This window comes from Zalophus californianus, chromosome 6, assembly GCF_009762305.2.
Source record: "Zalophus californianus isolate mZalCal1 chromosome 6, mZalCal1.pri.v2, whole genome shotgun sequence".
Lineage (NCBI taxonomy): Eukaryota > Metazoa > Chordata > Mammalia > Carnivora > Otariidae > Zalophus > Zalophus californianus.
Genome location: NC_045600.1, coordinates 31,897,009 through 31,920,815, shown reverse-complemented (window position 1 = coordinate 31,920,815; position 23,807 = coordinate 31,897,009). Strand labels below are relative to the sequence as shown.

The following is a 23,807-nucleotide window of genomic DNA, read 5'->3' as shown; positions in this document are numbered from 1 at the left end:
CTGAATTCACACATGGCACCCCCAACTTCTCTCAAGAGACCCAAAGCTCACCATGAGCAAAGGCAGAGCAGAAGCCAAGCTGTCAGGGCAGCACCCCCACAGTGGCCAAACCCAACAGGCAAGCCCCTCGTCCTTGGCCAGGGTGGCCCACCTCACCTGAGATGACCTCCAGCAGCAGCATGAGCTTCAGTCCGTCCCGGAAGTCCTCCTCGATGTTCTCGATCTGCGTCCCTGCCTTGCGGAGGTGGGAGTTGCACCATGCTGTGAACGTCTGGGCAAAGGAAAGACGAGCAAGCGGTCAGGCTTCCCCTGCATCACAAGGTCTCTGAGGCCCCCACAGGGGCCTCGGTGGGTCCCCAGGACCCGCCTGCCTCATGCCCTCTCCGGTTGCTGTGTGGAAGGCATGGGTGGGCACCGTGGGATGGACCCTCCTTTAATGCCTCCCCACCTGCAGTTAGGAGGGCCAGCAATTTACCTTTTAGGTTATAAGGCTTAGTTTCCATCATCACAGGGACAAGGCAGAATACCCCAGAGGTGACATAGTAATAAGCCTTAATTAATCAGGGCAAATGAGCTGATTAAATCTTTGTCCACTTGGCAGCTGGCTAAGGAAAGAATTAGCAAGTCTTGCTGGGCTCAGAGTTCAGAGGCACGGTTTCAGGACAAGGAGACAAAGGTGAGGGCTCCAATGTGCGTGTGTGCATGTGTGTGTGTCTGGCATTGGGGTGTGAGGCACCTCAAGCTGCAAAAGCGTGAGGAAGAATTCCAGAAGGGAATCTGAGAAGACTTAATGAAAGACCATCTATACTGTGACTTTCTAGTCTGCGGGGGCGAGCAGCAAGCCCGAAGCGGCCCCCGGATCAACCGAGCAGTCCTGCACTGACAGCACCACCTCCAGGCTTGCACAAGGAACAGGCTGACCCGACGAACAGAAACAGAAGCGTGTGCTTCCATTTCCCAGGCCCGCCTAAAATTGGGGCAGGGGCCTCTCCCCAGCTGTCACATTCCATGGGAAACAGAAAGAAGAGCTGTCTAGCTTCAGATGCAACCTACTTCTTGGCAACTCCAGAATTCTATGCCTCAAATGGCACCCTCAATGACATGGGGGCTCAAGCGCCCATGTCCAGCCCCCCACAGCAGCTCCAGTCAGCTGCCCTCCTACCCGCCCTGCAAAGTTGCAATGGTGAGTGGTGTGTTGCTCAACCCGTAACAGCCACACCAGAACCACCCCTCCTCCTAAGAAAGGTCACCAGACTCATGACCCCCTTCCCCTACCACTTCCTCTTGCCCTGGGGAACAAAGGGAAGTGGCAATGAACAGGCCGAAGGGAGGAACGTCACCCCAGTGATCATTAGGGGAAAAGAAATGGCTGCTTAGGTTTATAAGCAAGAGTTGAAGAGCCTGCGAGCAAGAAGAAGGGATGGTGTCAGTCCAGGCAGGTGGGGAGGAGGAGGCAGCATTATGACACCCCCAAGTCCGGGCCCACGCCTCACGAGACGACTTCTCTCTCCCTACAAACACTGCTCCACTCTGCAGGCCAGTCTGCTCCCAATACAGAGAAGAGGCTCGTGGATGCTATCCAAAAGCTTTGGGAAGACTGGCACACAGATGAGGGTGGGCAGGGGATATATTCTGATCCTCAGCCTGCAATGTCCTCCATGTCATGTGTGGCTAGCTCACACTCATCTTCCAAGATCAGGCTAAGCTATCACCTCCTCCCGGAAGCCTTCCTGAAAGCCCACCGCCACATCTGGGTTGGGGGCACAGAGCCCAAAGCACCTTGCACCCACGCCATCGTTGCCCATATCCCAGTGCACAGCCCTTGCCTGGCCACTTGTCAGAATGGGAGCTCCTGAGGGTTTGGACTCAATGCTCTGCCGAGAGTCCCAGAGCAGAGTCAGGGACACAGCAGTGACCCAAGAGCAAAAACCCCTGCCCTGTGCAGTGGACATTCTAGGGGATGACAACTGGGTGAAGGAGCCAGTGAGGAGCTCATGCAAAGTCGGGGGGCGGGGATTTCTGGAAGACCCAACCGCACCTGCGGATGATGCTGGATGGTGTCAGGGCAGGGGGCCGATGGGCCCAAGAGCGCCCTCAGGGACCCTCTGGAAGTGTAAGACGGCTCAGAGCGGGCCTGTTTACCAGGTGCCCTGCCTCTAGTGTTGGCACCACAACTCGGCAGGAGACCAGACGGTACTTAGCCTCTTTTTGCATTTTGTTAAAACTTTTTTTTGTTGTAAAACATATCAGAGAATTTTTTCATCTTGAAGAGAATTTATCTTATGGTTCCGTATTCTCTCCCAGCTGTGACCTGTCTGCATACTCCTGCCCTGGGTGTCATCACACTGTACATAATGTGGGGGGGGGGGGGGGGGGCAGCTTTCTCTCATTTACCACCATCTGGAATTTCCACCGCACCTTGCTCTCATCTCCCTTCCCAGCCCTCACTCAGCCCCTGCCTGGGGTTTTCTACAGACTCGAGGGGAAGTAGGTCCCCCCAGCAGGGGACAGTTCCAGGTCCAATGTGGCCAGGGTCCTGGTGAGAATCACCCACACCGGCAGAGCTGGGGGCTGTGAAATCTGTTTATTGCTCAGTTGTGAAGAGGGGTTGCGGATGAGAGGAAGAAGAGGCTGGTTTTGAAAAAAAAAATACTGCTTTTGCAAGAGGAAAATGCTGTTGAAAGCAGCCAGCCCCATTTCCTGGGGAAGCCAGGCTCAGCCCTGGCAGACAGAAATGCACCTGTGTTTGCTCATGGCTCCCACACAAAGCCCTAGTTCTGAGGCCTCCGGGGCTGCACGGCACTGGGAGACCCTCAGTCTCCCTTCCCGGGCCTCACAGGTAACTGCCTTGAAGGGGCGTCTGAGCACCTCCCAAATGAGGAAAGTTCCACCAGTAAGCACCACCTTTCATGCAGCTCAGGCCGAGGTAGGGAACGGTGGAGGCCACTTGGTGACTGAGACCATGCATGTACCACACCTGAGTTCAACTCTTTTCCAGCTGTGTGATTTTGAGATTACCCTCCCTAACTTTAGTTCCCTGACTAGTAAAAGTGAGATAGTGACAGCACTTTATAAAGTCAGAAGAATTAACTAGAAAACACTTATAAAGTGCCTGTCACTTTGCGCACCATCGGTGGTAAGAATAGAAAAAGCAGCTCCCCCTGAAACCTCCCAGTGGATTCACCTGCTCTGTGCCCCCAGCCTGCAGTCTCCTCCCTGCCCTCAGCCACCAAACTCTGTCACCCTGAATGTGCTGCCCTGACTTCCCAAGATGACACCTGGTGTGTCTGAGAACTCTGATGTGTTACGGGAAAGGACTAACATTGTGGTGTGGGGTGCAGAAAGCCCGTGACTTAGACAGTGGCCTTGTGGATCCTCACCAGAGAAGACACCAACGGGGCAAAGGAGTGGGGAGGACATGGGGGCTTCCAGGCACACCACACAGCCAGATTCTCTTCTCCAATGTATAACCCCACCTGCTGTGTCTGAGTCTGAAGGTTCACGGCTCCCTGGCCAGGGCAGCCCTCCAGGAGCTCCTTTGTAAAGGACTTATTAAACTGGATTCAAAGCACAGAGCTCAAGTAATTTCCATGAGACACACAAAGGGTGGAGATGTCCCCGTCGCTGGTGAAGATGTGCGAACAGACCTTGGTCTTGACCCTCACGCTCCAACATTATGACAGAGGAGGACACCTGCCTCTTAGCAGTGCCCCAGGGGTCCAGCAAGGAGGAAAAGCCAACAACCACAAGTGATGCCCATGGCTAGAGACCCCAGGGCCCCATGGCCTCCAGCCCAGACACCCCAGCGTGGTTAGTACTACCCCAGCAGGGTTATGGTCCAGGCTCACTCAAATGAAGGGCAGGGGCCATTTTACTGCCTTAGTCCCAACCCCGCCTCACCCTATAGGACCTTCCCGTTGCTCCAAGAGCCCCATCACTGGGTCCTTCTTCAGCTCACAGTCTAAAGAGACAGAAACTGTTGATGGGGGAGCACCTGGGTGGCAGTTAAGTGTCTGCTTTCAGCTCAGGTCATGATCCCAGGTCCTGGGATGGAGCCCCCTGTCACACTCCCTGCTCAGAGGGGGTCTGCTTCTCCCTCTCTGCTCATGTTCCCCCTTTCTCTCTCTCAAATAAATAAAATCTTCAAAAAAGAAAGAGAGAGAAAGAAAGAAAGAGAGAAAGAAAAAAAAGAAAATTCTAAGAAAGAGAAAGAAAGAAAAGAAAGAATTGTAAGAAAGAAAGAAAGAAAGAAAGAAAGAAACAAAGAGAAAGGAAGGAAAGGAAGGAAAGGAAGGAAGGAAAGGAAGGAAGGAAGGAAGGAAGGAAGGAAGGAAGGAAGGAAGGAAGGAAGGAAGGAAGAAAGAAAAGAAAAGAAAAGAAAAGAAAAGAAAAGAAAAGAAAAGAAAAGAAAAGAAAAGAAAAAAAGAAAGAAAGAAAGAAAGAAAGAGAAAGAAAGAAAGAAAGAAAGAAAGAAAGAAAGAAAGAAAGAAAGAAAGAAAGAAAGAAAGAAAGAAAGAAAGAAAGAAAGAAAGAAAGAAAGAAAGAAAGAAAGAAAGAAAGAAAGAAAGAAAGAAAGAAAGAAAAAGAAAGAAAGAAAGAAAAGCTGTTGATGGGCCTTTGGTGGATGCACTCTGCTGCAGAAATGGGCTCAGAGATGCAGGGAGGTCCCAGGAAACGTGCTTGGGGCCCCATGCTGGAAGTGCTCACAGGTTCCCTTTCCCATTTCACCCTCCTCCAGCTGCAACCTCTGAGGGTGCTGGCAGAGAACCCAGACCCCTGTTCAACCTCGCTCTGACCCTGAATTATCTACCCATATCCAATCTGTATATCTAACCCTATCTAATAAACAGTGCTTAAAGTCAGGGCTGCGAATAGGCCTGGCCAGGCCCCAAGTTGGGGGCGAGGGGACAGACGGACACATCACAACAGGAGAGACAGGTGAGGAGGGTGCTTGAGCCCAGGCTGAGTTCCATGGAGCTGGCCATGGAGAAGCACCTTTGTCTACCTTCTCTATGGGTCTCACAGTCCTGCTGTCACAGAGAATCCTCTAATACCTTTCCATTATATCTTTAACAAGTATATATTTCCCTTAAAATGTGTTGAGAAAGCAAATGGCTTTTGAGAATATGCTGTCCCGCATTCCCAGCTCAGATGCACTAGAATGTGACTCTAGTCACAGGGGCCTCTTTGAGCCTCTGTTTTCAAATGTGTAAAATGGGGACGGATGATAGCATCTACCAGGCAGAACTGTGATGAAAATTAAGTAAGATAAAATTAGACAATAGAAAATTAGAAAAAAAGATATTAACCTTAATATTGCTAATTTATGTTAATAATGATAATGTATTCTTAATATATGTTTGAACTATAGTAAATGTGTAAGAAATAGTCACAATCATCATCATTATTGTCTATATTTTAGGTTCTAAAAGAATATCTGTATAATCACATTCAGCTGGGATCTGGGGTACAGAGGATCACCCCATAAGCATGAGTCAGAGGCTGAGCCTTTAAAGTCAGGTGGTGTTCATACCCTTCATCTTGGTGGGAGAAGGGAGTGTTCAAACATGAGATGCTGAAACACATGAAGGTCAGGACACTTGCTCAGGATCACTTTATTTTTTTTTTTTTAAAGATTTTATTTATTTATTTATTTGAGAGAGAGAGAATGAGAGATAGAGAGCACGAGAGGGAAGAGGGTCAGAGGGAGAAGCAGACTCCCTGCCGAGCAGGGAGCCCGATGTGGGACTCGATCCCGGGACTCCAGGATCATGACCTGAGCCGAAGGCAGTCGCTTAACCAACTGAGCCACCCAGGCGCCCCGCTCAGGATCACTTTAGAGAGCAAGCATCCGAGAGACTGGAAGGATTCACTCTAAAGAAGTTGATGCAAACTCCAGGTCTAACCACTTCTGCTCAGGTGGTAACTGTGGGCAAGCGACTCAACATGGCTCTGCTCAGGGCACTCATCTGTGGAGTGGGGGTAATATGATGAGGGTAATAACAGCACGGGGGTCAGAGGATTCCGCAAGATGATCCATTTAAAACACTGAGGAGAGCCTGGGACCGAGTGGCTGCCCAATAATTACCTATTATTACTGCTACCACAATAATTAGAACCACAGTTACTACAAACTCTTGCTGCTCAACACATTTCATCAAAGAATGTTAGAGCTGGAAGCGATGCTAACAGCACCCAAGTCAAAGCCTCACTTTACAATGGAGGACACACGACCAGAGAAGGCAAGTGGCTCTTCCCAGGCCACAAAGTCGGGTATGTTCACAACCCAGCCTCCTGACTCCCTGTCCCACACACCTTCTGTTCCGCCGGGACACTGTGGATTTCAGGTACAGGTATAGATGGGCTGAATCTTACAGAGTATCGTTGAAAATGGGTCACTGTGAAATGATACCACCAACCAGATGGAATCTGGGTGACTCGGGTCAGCAGTGGCACAGTCTGAGCTGATGGAGCGTCAGTAGAGCTGGCACGGGCTGGGCAGCCTCTGTGGGGGCAGCATGGTGGAGAGAGGCGACAGGAGCAGAGCCAGGTGGTTACCAAGACATGGGAGAGCATTTTGGATAGTGAGCAGATCAGAAACATTTCTTTGTGGGAAACTCTGAGAACTGGGGCTCTTTGACCAGAGGACAGAAGAGAGGACTCAGCGGCTCACCTCAAAGATTTGAAAGACCTTCCTGTGGATGAGCAAAAAGCTTTTTGGGTACAGCCCCAGGCAAGACAAGGCAGGAAGCAAAGTGAGGAATATAGATTCTAGAGCAAGACTGACCCGCACCCAGTCCCAGCTCTGCCCCTGAGCGATCCTGGGCAAGTGACTTCACTTCTCCCACCCTGGATCTCCACATCTGTAAAATGGGTAGAAGAATAGAACCCACCTCAAAATAAAATAAATAAAATAAAATAAAAAATAAAATAAAATAAAATAAAATAAATAAATAAATAAAATAAAATAAAATAAAATAAAATAGAACCCACCTCAAAGGATGGTGAGGATCAATGCACCAAATACATGGCAACTGCTAAGCGCAATCACCACACATAAAGTTCAAAGAATGGTGGCTACATTATTAGGATGGAGGACAGGAAGGTGCCGGGAAGGCTAGAGTTCAGTGTCGTCACAGACCACATGTCTAATGTACAGTGTGCTTCCTGCCAACAGCATGTGCTTGGTGAGGGTGCTGGGAAGGGATCCACACACCCCTGCGGACTGAGCAAAGTAACTTCCCTTATGATGCTGATTTGCTGAGAGACCAAGGCAGTCCTTGAAAATGTTACTTTATCGGGCTCCCTGCTCAGCAGGGAGTCTGCTTCTCCCTCTGACCCTCTTCCCTCTCGTGCTCTCTCTCATTCTCTCTCCCTTAAATAAATAAAATTTTTAAAAAAAAAAGAAAAGAAAATGTTACTTTAGAGACGTGTTTAAAGAGCTCAGTTACCAAGAGTCACACTTAAACGTGTGAGCAAGGCTTCTCGACCTCCATACTACCGATACTTGGAGTTGGTTTCTTGTCAGGCGTTGGGGGGCCTGTCCTATGCATCACAGGGTGTTCAGCGGCATCCCTAGGCCCTGCCATGAGATGCACTAACATCTCCCCATTTCAAGCGGTGACAACCAAAGATCACCCTCAGTCAAGAACCTAAAGGAGACAAACATAGCCCGATGCGGGGCTCGATCCCAGGACCCTGGGATCATGACCCGAGCCGAAGGCAGACGCTCAACGACTGAGCCACCCAGGCGCCCCCATGTGCCCTAAATAATAGCAATATTAGCAGCTAACATCTACCAAACACATACTATGTACTACACCCTCTTCTCGTGTTTTACCCCCTTTAACTCGTGTATCTTCACAACACCACTCTAAAGCAGGTGCTATTATTCTTCCTCATTTTACAGATGAGGAAATGAAGCCTCAAAGAGGTTTAATAAATGAGCAGAAGGGGCAAGTGTAAGGCAAGTAGGACTGGGGCACCTGGCTGGCTCAGGTGGTAGAGCGAGTGACTCTTGAGCCCTACGTTGGGTGTACAGATTACTTAGAAATGAAATATTAAAAAAAAAAAAAAAAAGACTCCTAGGGTCTCTGGCTCCACAGTGGGAAAACATGAAATCTTTCTAAGTCTCCTCACCAAAAAAGTGGCACATATAAGAACAGGAATGTACAATGTGTTGACACCAGTACTGAGCACCCAACAGTGCTTAGCACAGGCACCCTTCCTACCACCACAGCGGACGCTGGCCATCTAGGGAGCCGGTAGCAAAAGCTGACAGGACCTCCCGTCAGGGGAAGAGGGGGCTCCCCTCACTTGGGCTTGACGGAGGATTGATACCTGTCACCAGGGATGACAGACGAACCACGCACACAGCCGTCCTTGGTGAAGTGAAACAAAGGTACCGATTTTCATTCGTTACCTTTGCAAAAATAAGTTTCTTCTAATTCCCATTGCAGGGTGGGTACCGTGACAAGGAGCGCAACACGTCACGGCGGGCGGGCTGACGTCAGAGCGGGGCAGGCTGACGTCAGAGCGGGGCGAGATGCCCTCACAGCGGGCGGGCTGACGTGGTATGCCCCTGGGGAAAGCTCCTCACCAAAGGGAAGTAAAATGTGCACAAGCCCTAGCCCGATGCTGGGGCGCTATTCTGGGCAAACACTGCTAAACAAAGGCCTTGAGTATGAAAATGTTCTTGTCAGCGTTACTTGAGAGGAAAAAATTACAAATGGCCCCAAATTATATTAATAAAGTATCAGTAAAGTAAATTATGAGTCATCCACTTAATGGAACATTACACGGCCAAAATGAGAGGTTCTGAAACCATGTATTATTATGGAAAGAACCCTTAGATATAACTAACAAAAAAGCAGAATACAGAACTGTATGTACTGCAGGTTCAAAGCTAAGTGAGTGATCGCAGGAACATGAAAAGCACCCGAAACAAAACCCATCCACACGTGAACAGTGCCGGTGCTCCAGGAAGCGAATGTCCATGACTGTCTCCGCTTCCCTTGATCAGGCATCCGCAAATATGGCCGGTGTTAAGGATCTGCCCCCTCACCCTTCTCCCTGCTAGCACTTTCCTTTTTGATGTTTACTCGCCTCCAAGCACAATCCAGGCCATCCACTCTTGGCTGACCTCACCAGAGAAGCCTCCGTTGACAAAGGTGCCTTTTCTATTGGTCGCGCAACAGAGTAAACAAGATAACCCACCTGCAGCCCAATGAGATGGTGTGGCAGTGGTGGGGGGACAGCAGCGCCACCTCACCCAGCCACCACCAGCCCCAGGCTCACGTGCTGACCACACCTCTCCCAGGCACATCCTCCCGCTCCTCTGGGATCATTCCAGGGGAGCTAGTGTTCAGAGGACAGGAGTCAGGGAACCTGGTGTGCGTGTGATCCTGGATAAGTCACCTTAACCCCTTCCAGCTATGGAACCCCAAATAAGTCCCTCACACCTTGCAAGCTGGAATCCAGCAACTTTTCCCATCAGAACATGCCTAACTCAAAGACAGAAGCACAGATGGGAGCTACACTTGTGGTGAGCATAGCAAAATGTATAGAATTGTCGAGAATCACTATTGTGCACCTGAAACCAATGGAACGCTGTGTGTCAACTATACTTCAGTTAAAAAAAAAAAAACCACAACCAAATAGAGCACGCAGGGGCAATCTTTTGTTCCTTGTAGGGCTGATTCAGATTGGTAGGCTCTGCTCCTTATCAAAAGAGGCCAATAAATTCCATAGGGACAGTTTCTTCTCAACGAACTCAAAGTATGATCAGTGTTTCCGTCTCGAGACCGACAGTTCCCACTCTCACAACCAGACACCTGTTAGTAGTTTACTGGATCATCCACAAAAGCTGTAGGCCAGAATGTCCCTGGAAGGACATACAGGGACCTGAGACAGTGACTGCCTCCAGGGAGGGGAGCTGGGGCCTCCTGACAGAGGAGGGAAGGACATTTGCTTTTTACAGAACACCTTTCTGTTTCTTTTGAATTTTATACCACATACAATCATTACCTATTTTTAAAAAAAAAGCTATGCAAATTTAAGAGAAGTCTGTCTGCAAGCATATACATTTATCCAAGTCAGACCTCTGGGATGGGATATAGGGAACTTTCCATTTCTCTAGGAATTCTTTTGTGGGGGTGAAGGATCCGTGCTCATGTATTATCGGGGGTGGGGGGAACAGATGTTTCCAAAGTAAAAAAAGAACAATAAAAAAGGAAAAAAACTGTCCCGTCTAATTAAAAGAATTAGTGAGAGAATCAAGTAAGATATTACATAGAGAAAGTGTTCTGAAAAACTTTAAAGTGCCTTATCTATGTAGAATATCCCACGAAAGTCATAATTAGGGGCCAGGATAAGAGGATAAGCCAGCAATCAAACACACGCACACACATCCACCCCAATAGTTAGTAAACTGCTAACCATGGGGGAAGATGAAGGGCAGCACCCCTTCGCCAAGAGGCTCCAGAAAACCCCAGTCTAGTTTCTCAGCCTCTTGAAGGTGGTACCTGGCTGCTCATTCTCAGTGCCCCTCCCTGGAGTAGAACAACCAGGGACCGGGTTTAGGCTCCTCAATTCAAAAATCAGTTCTCTGGCCCCCAGCCCCAACCCCCTCCCAGTGGGTGCTCCTCCACATGTGCTGCGGGGTCGAGTTCTCCGAAGCATCTGCCGGCACCGCCAGGGTGCCTTCTCTCTCCCGCAGGCCACCCTGCAGACCCTCTGGTCCCCGCACACAGCCAGTCTAGCCAGGGTGTGGGCACTGGGTGGTGTGTGTAGGCAAAGAGCTGCCCAGAAGTGATCTCAGATGCCCGCTGCTCTCGTAACATAAACAGGAGTATCTGGTTCACTTATCAAGGGCATGCTGCCAGTCCTTAAAAGCAAGCTGTCAGCTGGCTCGCTCAAAGATGAAAAGCAGAGTCCTCAAGAACATCTCCACCCAGATCTATTTACTTTCCCCCAACCTGGGAGTGGTTGCTAACAGAGTTGAGAACCGCCAGGCAGTTTCCTCTGTTTGGAAAGGGTACCTCTCTCACAGTTTGCCCCCAGGCCATGGGAATTCTGGGATCCTGGAAACTCAGGGTGCAGGCGGCTGGGGCACCCAAGGGAGCTGGACTGTGGAACTGAGCAGAGCGGGGGCCGCAGTCCCAGCCTACACCTCTCACTAGCTCTCTTTGGACAGGATTCTCAGTCTCAGCCTCAGGATGCCCACCTATAAAATGGGGATAACAGGACCTACATAGCAGAATGCCTGGGTGGCTCAGTAGGTTAAGCAGAGCAGAGCCGAAGGCAGATGCTTAACCAACTGAGTAGGATTAAGTCCCGCATCAGGCTCCTTGCTCAGCAGGGAGCCTGCTTCTCCCTCTGCTTGCTCCCCCTGCTTGTGCTCTCTTTCTCTCTGACAAAAAAAAAAAGAAAAAAAAAAAACCCACAAGACTTAAACAGCACAGCATCAGAAAGAACCAAGTTAGATCTTATGTACTTAATCAAAGATGGCCTGGTAGTATGTCCACAGCAGACACTTAAAAAATCTTAATCCAGCCCGCCTCTGTCCCTCACTGGCTGTGGGACTTTAATTAACCTGTCTAGGCCTCCAATGCTTTATCTGACAAACGGGGATACATAACATCCCTACTTTGCAGGCTGTTGTCAAAATGAGGCCAATGGAAGGAAGCAAACACAACAGAGCAGGAGTCCATAAACATCCACGGTCGTACTGCTCTCATTTCCCATCCCTTTCTGTTTAATCAAGGCTAATCATTCACAGAGCTCTACAGGCTGGAAAGAAAGACGGCCTGTTATTTTTTGCCCCACTGAGGAGGAAACCTTGGGACCAGCCTCTCAGCCAGGGTGGGGAGACTAGGCGGGGGAGCAGGGGCCTGTCTGTCTCCTCCTTTATGTCCAGCTGCAGCCCACGCTGGGAGACAAAGGAGCGGGGGCCGGAATGGCTCATCCTGGCAGGTGGTTTGACCTGATGAACACACCCGGGTTGGAGACAGCGCCCATGGCCTCCTTCCCGACAAGGGCCTCAGAAAGCAGACGGAGGCCTGGGCAGCCCAGCGCCTTCCTGCCAAGGTAGGGGGAACTTGCCGGCTCCTGAGAGAATGGGGAACCATTTTTTAAAGACAGGTGGCCTGTGATCCCTGTGAAGAAGCAAAGGTGGTCCCCTTAGCTCCTGGCCAATGAGAACCTCCACTGTCCCCACCTCCACAGCCAGAAGCCAAAGTATGGCGATGCCATCAGCTGGCTCCGGTGGCCTTTGTGATCTGGATCCACCAGGCCTCAACTGTCACATCAGGAAGACAAAGACAAATACGAGCATCTATTCCACACGGTGGTTGTGTAGGAGGGTTGGGTGAGCTAATGCAAAGGGCTCAGCCCAGTGTGAGATGCAGGTTAAGTGCTCACCAGATGTTAAAAACCAAAAAGCTATCTACAGAGACAGAAAGTGAGTCCTGGTGGCTTGGGGCTGGGAGCAGGGGAGAAAGTGGGGTTAAGCTAAGGGGCATGGGCTTTCTTTCTGAGGTGATGAAAATGTTCGCAGGGGCGCCTGGGTGGCTCAGTCGGTTAAGCGTCTGCCTTCGGCTCAGGTCATGATCCCAGGGTCCTGGGATCAAGCCCCGCATCAGGCTCCCTGCTCTGCGGGGAGCCTGCTTCTCCCTCTCTCTCTGCCTGCCGCTCCCCCTGCTTGTGCTCTCCCCGCCCCGTCAAATAAATAAATAAAATCTTAAAGAAATGTTCTCAAACTGACCGTGAGGACGGTTGCACAGCTGTGAGTACACTAACCACCTTCCAAATACACCCTTTAAATGGGTGAACTGTATGTAAATTATATCTCAAAAAAGCTGTTATAAAAAAGGACAAAACTAAACAAAAATGTTCCAGGACCCCACTAAGCCTTTTACCGCGGTTTTGTTGTTGTTTAGCCACTAGTCCCACTGGCAAGAAACCAGCCGCAGGGCGCCTGGGTGGCTCAGTTGGTTAAGCGACTGCCTTCGGCTCAGGTCATGATCCTGGAGTCCCGGGATCGAGTCCCGCATCGGGCTCCCTGCTCGGCGGGGAGTCTGCTTCTCCCTCGGACCCTCCCCCCTCTCATGCTCTCTCTCAAATAAATAAATAAAATCTTTAAAAAAAAAAAAAAAGGAAAGAAAAGAAACCAGCCGCAGAGGCAGGCCCCAGACCCTCTGCTGGTCCAGGTGCTGAGGGCATGGACTGAACTAGCCGGCTTACTGCCTGTGGCCCGAAAGCAAGCTAACTGGAGGATTCCAAGGTGACAGGGACTGGCCTCATCTTTGGCCACATGTAGTGGTGGAACCAGGCCTGAACTGAGCTGGAGGTACCACTGGCCTTCTCGATGCCTCCCCAAGGAGTAGCGACTCTGCAGGGCAGCTCACAGCCTAGAGCACCTGCTCCTCTGGCCATACCTCACACCTCCCTGCAGCAGGGTGACACCTTCACTCTGGAGACCAGTGTGAGAACGGCCTGCTCCCCACAGCTAACCCTGAGCTGGTCCCGCCTGTGACACCTCCCCCACGTCTGGAGTCCAGTTCTGGCCCTTGCAGGTCTGACGGCACACAGGCCTCGGCAGGCTGGAGCTCACAGGAGTAGCCCACACATTCCTTTTCCAAAGAAGGAAAAGCCACCCAAAAGTGAGGTCATTTGGTTTTTCTGGCACCGATGCTTACAGCTATGGGCCACTCAGTTCCACAGAAAGCTTCCCTGCATGACAAGGATTTGGCCCAGCCTCGTATTCATAAAATATGGGAACCTGTGGTCTGGCTGACTTGACCCTAACTGGACTCCCCTGTGTAGCTGAGGTGTGACCGTCAACTTTACCTGTCGAAGCCTCCATCTGTGAAATCACACTCAGCAGGAACGGGCCTGCAAGAAGACATGAACTGCGTGCGAAATGGTCAGTGGGCACCCTGCGGGAGTTAGGGAGGTCACCTGGGTGCCGTGTGTCTTCCCGAGTCTCAGTCAGCATGCTCCAGGAGGCCCTGAGACCCAGCTCCTCCGGTCCTGGACTCCTTGTCCCAGCCAAGGACACAAGACCCTCGAGAGGCCCTCAGCACCAGTCAGCCCAGACCGAAGCCAAACGCCGGGACGCCTCCCACCTCCCTCCTGAGGGGACTGCCACCCAGCAGCCACATGACCTCCCACCAAATACAGGTAGAGACACGGCCTCCCAAGGGAAAACTCAAAGCTCCAGGGAGCCCAGAGATGCCCCAAGCAGAAAGCAGGGGTGGTGGCGCCAGCTCAGAGTCCAACAACCGTGGGAGTATCACAAGCTAGGAGGAATCACCCCGGAGACTGACACCTGGGTGGGGGGGGGGGGGGGGGCGCGGGAGTGGGGGAGGTGCAAACTTCCTAAGTGGCAATAGCAGACTCTATAAACTGCCACTCCCCAAGGCATTGGGGGCTTTCTGCAGAAGATCTCCATAATTCTCCTCTGTGACAGCAATTGCCCCACGCCTAAGAGGAAGTTTCTGGTTCCTGGAGCGCTGACTGGAGGAAGGGAATGAGACGCTGGCACATGGAGGGCCTCCTGAGTTGCATACAAAGCAGTAATTGTCCCTTTACACCTAAGAGACTGGTAAGCAATTAGGATGTTGTTGGGGTCGAGGGAAACAGGGGTTCTTATGCCCTGCTGGAGAGCAGACTGTGCAGCCCTTCTGGAGCACAACCCAGCACTAGATCGTCAAGCACAACGTGCACCTCAACGTGCATCCACCCAGCTACCCAGCAATGCCCGCCATAAGTCCCCCTCCCAAAGAACTCCTCCCGGGGTGAAGACCAGGTACTCCCACCGGGTGGGAGAATGTTCATCATTCCATCAGCTGTGTTGGCAGGGGAGGGGTTGGGGACGATTCACATGTCCACTGTAGGAAGACGGTGGGGTAAAAAGGCAATGGATGCACAGTGACCGGGCCTGGACCTGCAGGGACAGTAAGCTGTGAGCTGAGGGCCTAATTAGGTCAGTTCTCTTCACATGAGGTCCAGGAAAATAAAGTTTCTTCTCCCAAAACCCAAACACAGATCAGCACATTATGAAGCGACACAGAAACCCCAAAATCCCCCTATTAAGGACCCAAAGACAACCCGTGAGCCAAGGAAAAGCCCACCCAGGCCCAGGCCGGTGGAATCCCATGCCACCACTGCCCTCCCGGCCGGGCTACCAGACCTGTCAGAAGTACGGGGCATTGGCAGCCAGCACGACGGGCCTGTGGCCAGGTGGCCAGCCCAGCTCGAGGGACAGGGCAGCAAAGGGATCCGCTGCAGGAAGCAGGAGGCTGAGGAACAGGGATGTGTCTACAGAAACGTCCACATTTTCAGACGGGTGAGAAGAAGTGGAGCCGCAGGTGGATGTGGACAGGACCCTCCAACTCTGCTGGGACCCGGCAGGACACGGGGCTTCTGTCTGTGGGGGGTGTGGTCACAGCCTCCCTCAAAGCTGGGAGAGCCACACCCACACTGTCCCCCAGCTCTGGGCTTCACCTCAGAAAGCGTGCAGAGAGCTGGGGCAGCTGGAGGGCACCACAGCCCTCAACCACACCACAACCACTGAGAAAAATACAGTGTCAAGCCCCCACAAAGGGGGCACTAAAGGCAATGGGGACCGCTGGCCCCAAGGAGTGGGGCAGAGAGGGAAGGAGATCAAAGATGTTGGCTATCCCTACCACTCTGTGAGGCACCTACCACCTCAGCAAACCTGCTCAACAATCCTATGCTAGAGGAGGAAACCGAGGGCCAGAGATGTTCACAACCTTCCCAGGCACACAACTAGTGAGAGACAGAACTGAAATCTAACCAGGTCCATAGGACACCAAAGCCTGAGCCCTTGCCACTGTGCTGGGGCTGAGACCCCCCCCGAGGGAAGCCTTCTATCTTCACTCAGTGTGGGAAACAAATAAGGAATTAGCCAACACCACCTGCACCAACCACCCAGCTTCGCCCACCATCCTGCACCAGTCCTGGGTCTGTCTAGAGCCACACGGGCACCCTTGCGGCTGTCCTCAGGCCGTCCCTGGGCCTGGATCAAGGAGGGTAGCTAAAGGGCAGCCCAGGATACTAGGCTAAGAGTCACCCCCAGCGCTCACATCCAGCCACGAGAGAAGGTCCTGGACCTGGCGGCTCTCTGGGGATGCGAAATGGGCCAGGCAGGTTTTTCTTCTAAGTCTCAGTTTTAGGGAGGTAGAGAGAGGGTTTGAACTCTGATCTCTTTTGGCTTTCTGAACACAAAGCCCATTGAGAGAGATCAGGAATAATTAGAGGGGCAGCCAAGTCAGGGATGTGTATGCCAGAGTGTGGGCAACTGGCTTGTTTGGGCTTGGACTGGCCTGATGTCAGCAGCCTCCCCCACAGCAGTCCACTGCAGATGCTCCTGACTCACCCAGGCTCCAGGATCCCCCACCTGTGAGCTGGGAGCCAGATTCACATGGGGCCTGGGGTTACACGCTGGGCTCCTAAATCAAGGAGCCTTCAGTCTGCTGGCGATGACAAATGCTAATCAGAGACTCATATAAATGACTATATATTTGCAAACTGAGTTTAAATGCATACAGGAAAAGTTCCAGAAGGTCTGGGGCTAAAACAGGGCTGGTCGTGTGTGGGTAGGAGCGTGCATGCACAACACACCTGACTGCTGGCCTGAGGAAGTCAGTGAATTTTTTTTCTTTTTAAGATTTACTGACTTATTTTAGAGAATGAGAGAGCACAAGTGGGGGGGCGGAGGGAGAAGGAGACACTCTCATGTAGACTCCGCCCTGAGCACGGAGCCCGACGTGGGGCTGGACCTCGCAACCCTGAGATCATGACCTGAGCCAAAACCAAGAGTCAGACACTTAACTGACATGCCAACCAGGTGCCCCAGTCAGTGAATTTTTAAAGCTGAGGAATTTTAATTAGATGAAAAGATTGTCAATGTGAAGGGGGACCATATCATCCAAACCAGGGCACTTCAAAATAAAAGGAGGTGCTATTAATAATTACATCAGGGCACCCATCAATCGATGAATGGATAAAGAAGGTGTGGTATACATCTACAATGGAATATTACTTGGCCATCAAAAACATGAAATCTTACCATTTGCGATGACATGGATGGAACTAGAGGGTATTACGCTAAGCGAAATAAGCCAATCAGAGAAAGACAATTACATGATTTCACTCATACGTGGAATTTAAGAAACAAAACAGGATCATAGGGGAAGGGAGGGAAGAATAAAATAAGATGAAATCATAGAGGAAAACAAACCGTAAGAGACTCTTAATCACAGGAAACAAACTGAGGGTTGCCGGAGTGGGACGGGGTAACTGGGGGATGGACATTAAGGAGGGCATGTGATGTCATGAGCACTGGGTGTTATATGCACCTGATGATTCACTGACCTCTACCTCCGCAACTAATAAGACACTATATGTTAATTAATTAAATTTAAATTTAAAAAAATAATAGTTACATCAGGGCAACAGGTGCAAACCAAGCCATATGGTCACCCCGCGCACGTGTGTGGGGTCGGGTGTGGTCAGGAAGCACTGCCGCCCAAGCAGAGGGAATGAAGTATCACAGTGCTCAGGCACAAGGAATGAAGCCTTGCTCAAACCACTGGAAGGTGGCACAGGAGGAAGGCAGGGGGCAGAGGCTGAGGTCAGCAGCCCACCGGTCTTGAGGCTCATGCAGGAGGTTAGGATGGTTTCTCCTGAGAACAACAAAGCCCCTGAAGAGGTCTGTCTGACTTCAGCTGAGGGTCGGGGGTGAGGATGAGGTGGGTGCAGGAATCAGTGTTGGCTGACCCATAATTACACCTGCATCTTGGAAAGAGACTCCTAATTTTGGTGTGAAGAACAGATCAGAGGCGGACAAGAATGTCAGCAGAGAACAGGAGGGGACCACACAAAGGTCCAGGCAAGAGAGAAAAGTGGCTTAGACCAGGGCGGCAGCGGTGGAGACAGAGAAGCGGGTAGACCAAGTACACCTGGGGGTCAGGGAGGGATCAGAGATCACCCTCTGATTTTGTACTTGGGCCATGAGATGAAGGAATGAATGGATGAAGGTGCCCTCCACCAAAACCACGCTCCCCTGCCCACCCAGACACCTCCAGCGGCTCACCACGGCTACAAAGGAGGGTCTACAGCCCTCAGCCTGGCAATCGAACATGAAAGTCAGAGGAAAAGGATCTGAGAGACCACGATCCCCTCCCAAGCTCACTGTCAAGGGCTCTATCGGCATCGGCATCATTAACCCTCCCAACCTCCCTATGAGGTAGGTACTATCATCAATCCCATTTTACAGATGAGAAAGCACACACAGAGCACACAAAGGCACTCAAGGTCACATCAAACAGCACATGGAAGAGCCAGAATTCAGGCTGCAGAGCCCATGCTTCTAACCACAGGCTCGGTCAGCCTGGACCTCCTCTTTCCCGACCCTCCCGAGCACCCAGCAGCAGGTGATGTGATGTGCACAAGCCCAGCGTGAGGCTCCTCCCCTCTCACTGCCCACTGGCCCACGGCCCCCCAGCCCAAGCAGATCACCCTTCAGGAGTGGAGCCCGCACAGGCACACCTGAAGCTCCCCAGGGAAGGCTATCCTACTGTGCAGAAGGGATGGACAAGCGGGGCCTTAGAACAGCCTAACGGAGCAAGTCCGGTGCATCCCTCCCACCCTCCCCAAGCCTTTCCACCAAAACCCAGAGACAGTCAGGTTGAAATCATTAAAAGCCTCATTAAGAGCCCCTTAACTGAAGAGGGGGGTACATAAAGAACTTAAAAGGGTTTTCCTTTCATGGACCAAGCCAACCTTGGGAATAAGGAAGCAGGGAGGCAGTGGACCCCTGCTCCTGGAGGGGCCTGGCAATACCCATTCTTCACTTCCTGCACACTCTGCCCTCCACCACCTGAGCAGGGGGGTTCGCCCTGTCTGTGCTTCTAGAAGACTTCCCAGACCTAACCTAATGGGGGGGAAGGGCAGGAGAAGTGGACACTGGCTACCCACAGGAGAAGTGGACACTGGCTACCCACAGGACTTGCAGGATTCCACCAGTGGCCCTGAGACGGTGTCCGAGCCCTGTCCACCTGGCCCTTCCTGCCTCCCTACCCTCCTTCCGTCTGTGGATCTGCAGTGGCCCCGGGACAAAGCCCACAGCTCACCACGCTCAGCGGGGCCCTGGCCTTCAGAAGGCACACCTGGGGAAGCTCCCGCCCCGTCGCCCTGCCACCCGCTCACTATGGCTGGTCTCCGCGGGCCTCCCTCAAGGGGCGGCAGCAGGACGCACTGTTCCCCCTCTGCCACCACCGCAGCCATGATACTCACCTCCTTCCTGTCACCCCACCTCTCTCCAACCCCCACCTTGTCCATGCTTCAGTAGAACGTTGGCAGGCACAATGGACACACGGCACTGGGAGGTCCGAGTTCTAATTCCAATTCCACCACAAGGGAGCACAGCGTCTGAGTCTGTCCTGGAAGCCTCGCCATCTCCTCACCTAGAAAGTCTTCCACATTATGGGGGGCCATACGCGCCTCAGAGCTGTCTCAGTGGGCTCTCGTGAAATCAAGTGGTACAGCCACTGGGACAGGAATCCAAAAGCAGCAAATATGAGAGTTTCCAAAATTGGCCTCATCATAAAACATGCTGAAAATGCAGATCCCACCCCAACAACTGCCATTCTGGTTCAGGAGTTCTGGGGTGGGACCCATGAATCAGAATTTTAACAAGTAGCAAGTACTCCAAAGTGAATCCTATAATTGAGCAAGTTGGGACACTAGGCTCGAGACGCACAGAGGAGGTCTTTACCACCTCCCCTGGGCAGAGAAGGGCAAGAAGGGTTTGCTAAAATCGCTCCCTGGCTCTGTGCACACATAGGAAATAACAAGCCCTACCCACGCTTCGGGAGCCCACCAGGGGTGGTTGACATCCCTCCTCTCAGGTAGTCCTGGCAGTGACCCCGCAGGGTAAGTTGCAGGACACAGGACGAAGATGGCAGAGCCTCCCTTCACCCCAGAACTGCCGACGCAAAGCTGGGCTCTTCTCAACACACTGCAGCCTTGCAAGAACGACTCTCCTGCTCGGGGAGCGGGGCGGGGTGGGCGGGTGCAGAAAGGAGAAGACAGCAGTAAGCAGGACTACCCTCCTGTCCCCTCCCCCGAGCCTGGACGTGACCCATGCACGGGTGGTCCCAATCATCCTATCCTGCAGGAGAAGGGGGCACTCCACTGCCTGGAGGGGAGGCTGCTATTTCCTGTCCCCAAATAAGAGGGGACAGGGGTCCTGGAGCCTGCAATCTAGGAAGGTAGGGGGGACCCACCTAAGAAACAGTCATACGGCGACCCGGCTTAGAGAGAGCGCTGAGCCAGAATGCCTGGCACGGAAGTAAGGGGTTCTAAGAGGGTCTGGCAGGAGAGGGTGCCGGGATCCAAGAACACGTTGCATTGGAATGAAGCCCAAGGTACCCTGGCCCCCTCCCTCCCCCAAACACATAATCCCTGCTAAGCGAGCAGCAGCCGGCCCCATGACAGAGTGCACCGAGAGGAAGTTGCAGTCACCCAGCCAGGGAGCATCACAGCGCCCCTTCCTCCTCTCATCCAGACTCTCCCGGGGGGGCTCAGCCTAGAACCAGACAACAAAGCAGCAGAGAGAAAGCACAGGGCAGCCCCCAGACCTCGCCTTCCTGTACCAAGTCCTCACCCAGGCCTGCTGGCTGGTGGCTCCCCTCCCCCTTAGAGGGCACAGCAATGCCCACAGCTGACGTTCAGTGACACTTGCTTACCAAGCAAGCACTTTGTACCAGTTATCATGTGGACTCTTCACCACAACCTTACAAGTTAGATTTTGAACCCCATTTCAGAGATGGAAAAACTGAGGCTCCAGAGGGTTAAGCACCCCAGCTGGCAAAGAACAAGCCCTCAACCGAAACCCAGGAGTTCCCTAACACCCAATTCCACAGTTCCTTCCCCTGCTTTCTCTGTCTCCCTCACTGAGCCTCTGCTGAGTACAGGGTAACAGATCAACTACTACCAGAACTACCACTCTCAGGGAACCAACATGGAGCTGACAGATCACTATACACCCAAGAGGGAATGACGCACAGATCCCTGCAGGGAGCCAGGGTCCTGGCTCGTGCTGGAGGTCTGCACCAGCAAGCAGGCAGAAACCAGTTTGCTCTGTGTGGGGCTCTGGGGTGCAGCCATATTTGAGGGCCTGACTTGAGCCAGCAGTCAACTGCAGGTGCAGCAGACATGGTGAGAGCAGGAATCAGGAGAGGAGATCCTGCTCTGTTATCAAGAAACAGAACTCTCCAGAGGAAGCTATGAAATTTTACATCAGTCTCTGTAACTCACTGGCCAAAAATCTATCTCACAATTACCCTCCAGGAGAGCCTGTGGCACAGAATCAGCGTGGGACAGGAAGAACAGGAGGGGGCAGGGGAGTGGCCACGGGGAGAGTGGGGCCCCCTGGTTCTGGGGGCCCCACTCCTCCCCAGAGTGCCCAGGAGGCTGCAGTCCCCTTCCCAGGATCTGTAGCAGGAGGAAGACTGGGACCTGGCCCAAAAAGGCCCTTCTTCACCAGAAGATGCCAGAGCTTCTCATTAGTTCAGTGGCTCCAGACTTCATGGTACCCCTGTGGTGACTCCCCGGCTGGCCAGACGGCCCACCTCTGCAGGCAGCTACTGGAGCAAGCCCAATGGACCAGGGACCTGGCCCTGGGGGAAGAGGAAAAAGGGCTGGTGTCCAGAGCCCTCTGCTGACCTATCAACCCTGCTTTGGGGGCTCAAAGTGCCTGAAGAGCATAAACAGTCAATACAAAAAACGTAGCAATTGCACATCTGGGTAGATACAGAAAAGAATCGAAAGCAAGGACTCAAACAAACAATCATACACCCATGTTGAGAGCAGCATTATGCACCATGGCCAAAAGGTGGAAGCAATCCAAAAGTCCACCAAAAGATGAATGGGTAAACAGAATGTGGTGGATGCATGCCATGGAATATTGGTCAGCCATAAAAAGGAAGGCAGTGCTGACACAGGCCACCACACAGATGAACCCGGACGACATGATACAAAAGGACAAATACCAGATGATTCCCCTTTAACGCAGTACCTAAAGCAGTCAAATTCACAGAGAAGACAGAGGGTGGCTGTCCCGGGCCAGGGGAGGGGGGCATGGGGAGCTCGTGTTTAACAGGGACAGTTTCAGTTTTGCCAGATGACAAGAGTTCTGGAGATGGACGGAGGCGATGGTTGCCCAACACTGTGAATGCACTTAATGTCATTGAACTGGACACTTAAAAATGGTAAAAATGGGGGGCACCTGGGTGGGTCAATTGGTTAAGCCTCTGCCTTCGGCTCAGGTCATGATCTCAGGGTCCTGGGATGGAGCCCCACATCAGGCTCTCCACTCAGTGGGGAGTCTGCTTCTCCCTCTACCCCTCCCCCCCACTTGCACGTGCACATGGTCTCTCTCTCTCTCTCTCTCTCTCAAATAAATGAAGTTTTTAAAAAATGGTAAAAATGGGGCGCCTAGGTGGCTCAGATGGTTAAGCGTCTGCCTTCGGCTCAGGTCATGATCCCAGGGTCCTGGGATTGAGTCCCGCATCGGGCTCCCTGCTCCTTGGGAGCCTGCTTCTCCCTCTGCTTCTCTCTCTCTCTCTCTCTTCCTCTCTCTCTCCCTCTGTCTCTCATGAATAAATAAATAAAATCTTTTAAAATAAATAATAAAAATGGTAAAAATGGTAAATCTTACATTACATATATTTTACCACAAACTCTCTCTCTATATATATATAAATATAGAGAGATGCAGATTAAACATAAAACCTTATGTGTGGCATAGGAAAAATAACCATTTACCTGCAGGGAATTTTTTTTTAACCATGAGCAAGTTATACTCTCATAATACAATAAAAAGAGACACTGAAGACTTATCAACACAAAACATTTCAAATCGTGAGCCAGGCTGTTGTTTAAGGGCTGCCCACTCCACACAGTGGGGCAAGGCCATGCCCCGACTCTCTCCTCGCCACCAGTGCCAGCCTGCCCGGCACCGCCGAGGATGAGAAACCACCTCCCCCCCACCCGAAAAGCAGCAAAGGCGCACTCGGGGTGGGGGCCAGCGATCATGCAGAGGGCCGTCCCGACCCTCACCCTTCATGAAAACAGCAGCAGGGAAGTCCCCCCAGGGCCAGAGGTGAAGGGTAACTGGGGTGCCCCTGCCTGGGCTCTGACTCCAAGGTGACTCCGGCTTTGGGAGGAAATGAGCCAGTCTGCCCCATTTCCCCTTCTAGGAAGGCACGAGGGAATGACTTAGCCCAGTCCCTGCCTGGGAGGGCTCTGGGGAAAGCACCTCCCGTCCACCACCTCCACCTCAGGGGGACAGGAAGCTGCAGGGAAGAGGGAGACAGAGGAAACGTGCCCCTGATAGAAGACTCAGGGTGGAGGAGGCGCAGAGGGCAAGACGCGCCCTTCCTCTTTCTACCCTCAGCTCCCACTGTGAGCACACCAGGAGGGCTGCAGACTCGGGCTCGGGTGCCGATGCTCCCACCGACGAGCTGCGTGGCCCCGCCTCAAGTCCTCATCTGTCACTTGAAAGGGATGGAACACTTGCTATCAGCGGCTCCTTTCAACTCTGAAACCGTGGGCTTCCGTACCAGCTGGGTGATATTCCAGAACTGGGAAAGGGCTGGGGAAGACAAGACATGGCCTTGGAACAAGGAGAGCCTCGAGACAGGGACACGTGCCTGGTATCCATCCCCCACCAGAAGCAATGCTTCTAACGGGACCACCAGTGCCCCCACCCTCAG

At 52.2% G+C, this 23,807-nt stretch overlaps 1 protein-coding gene across 7 annotated transcripts in view; it reads right to left on the bottom strand.

Moving 5' to 3' along the window:
- Positions 1-23,807, bottom strand: part of ACTN1 (actinin alpha 1) — a 95,952-nt gene that overhangs the window by 42,578 nt on the left and 29,567 nt on the right. For 6 of the 7 annotated variants that reach the window (XM_027571051.2, XM_027571053.2, XM_027571052.2 and 3 more), the window contains exon 2: positions 157-271. In XM_027571051.2, coding sequence (XP_027426852.1) covers positions 157-271 — 115 coding nt within the window. Of the gene's footprint in view, positions 1-156; positions 272-19,323; positions 19,349-23,807 lie in introns of those variants that run through there. The other variant, XM_027571056.2, reaches the window with a different exon arrangement.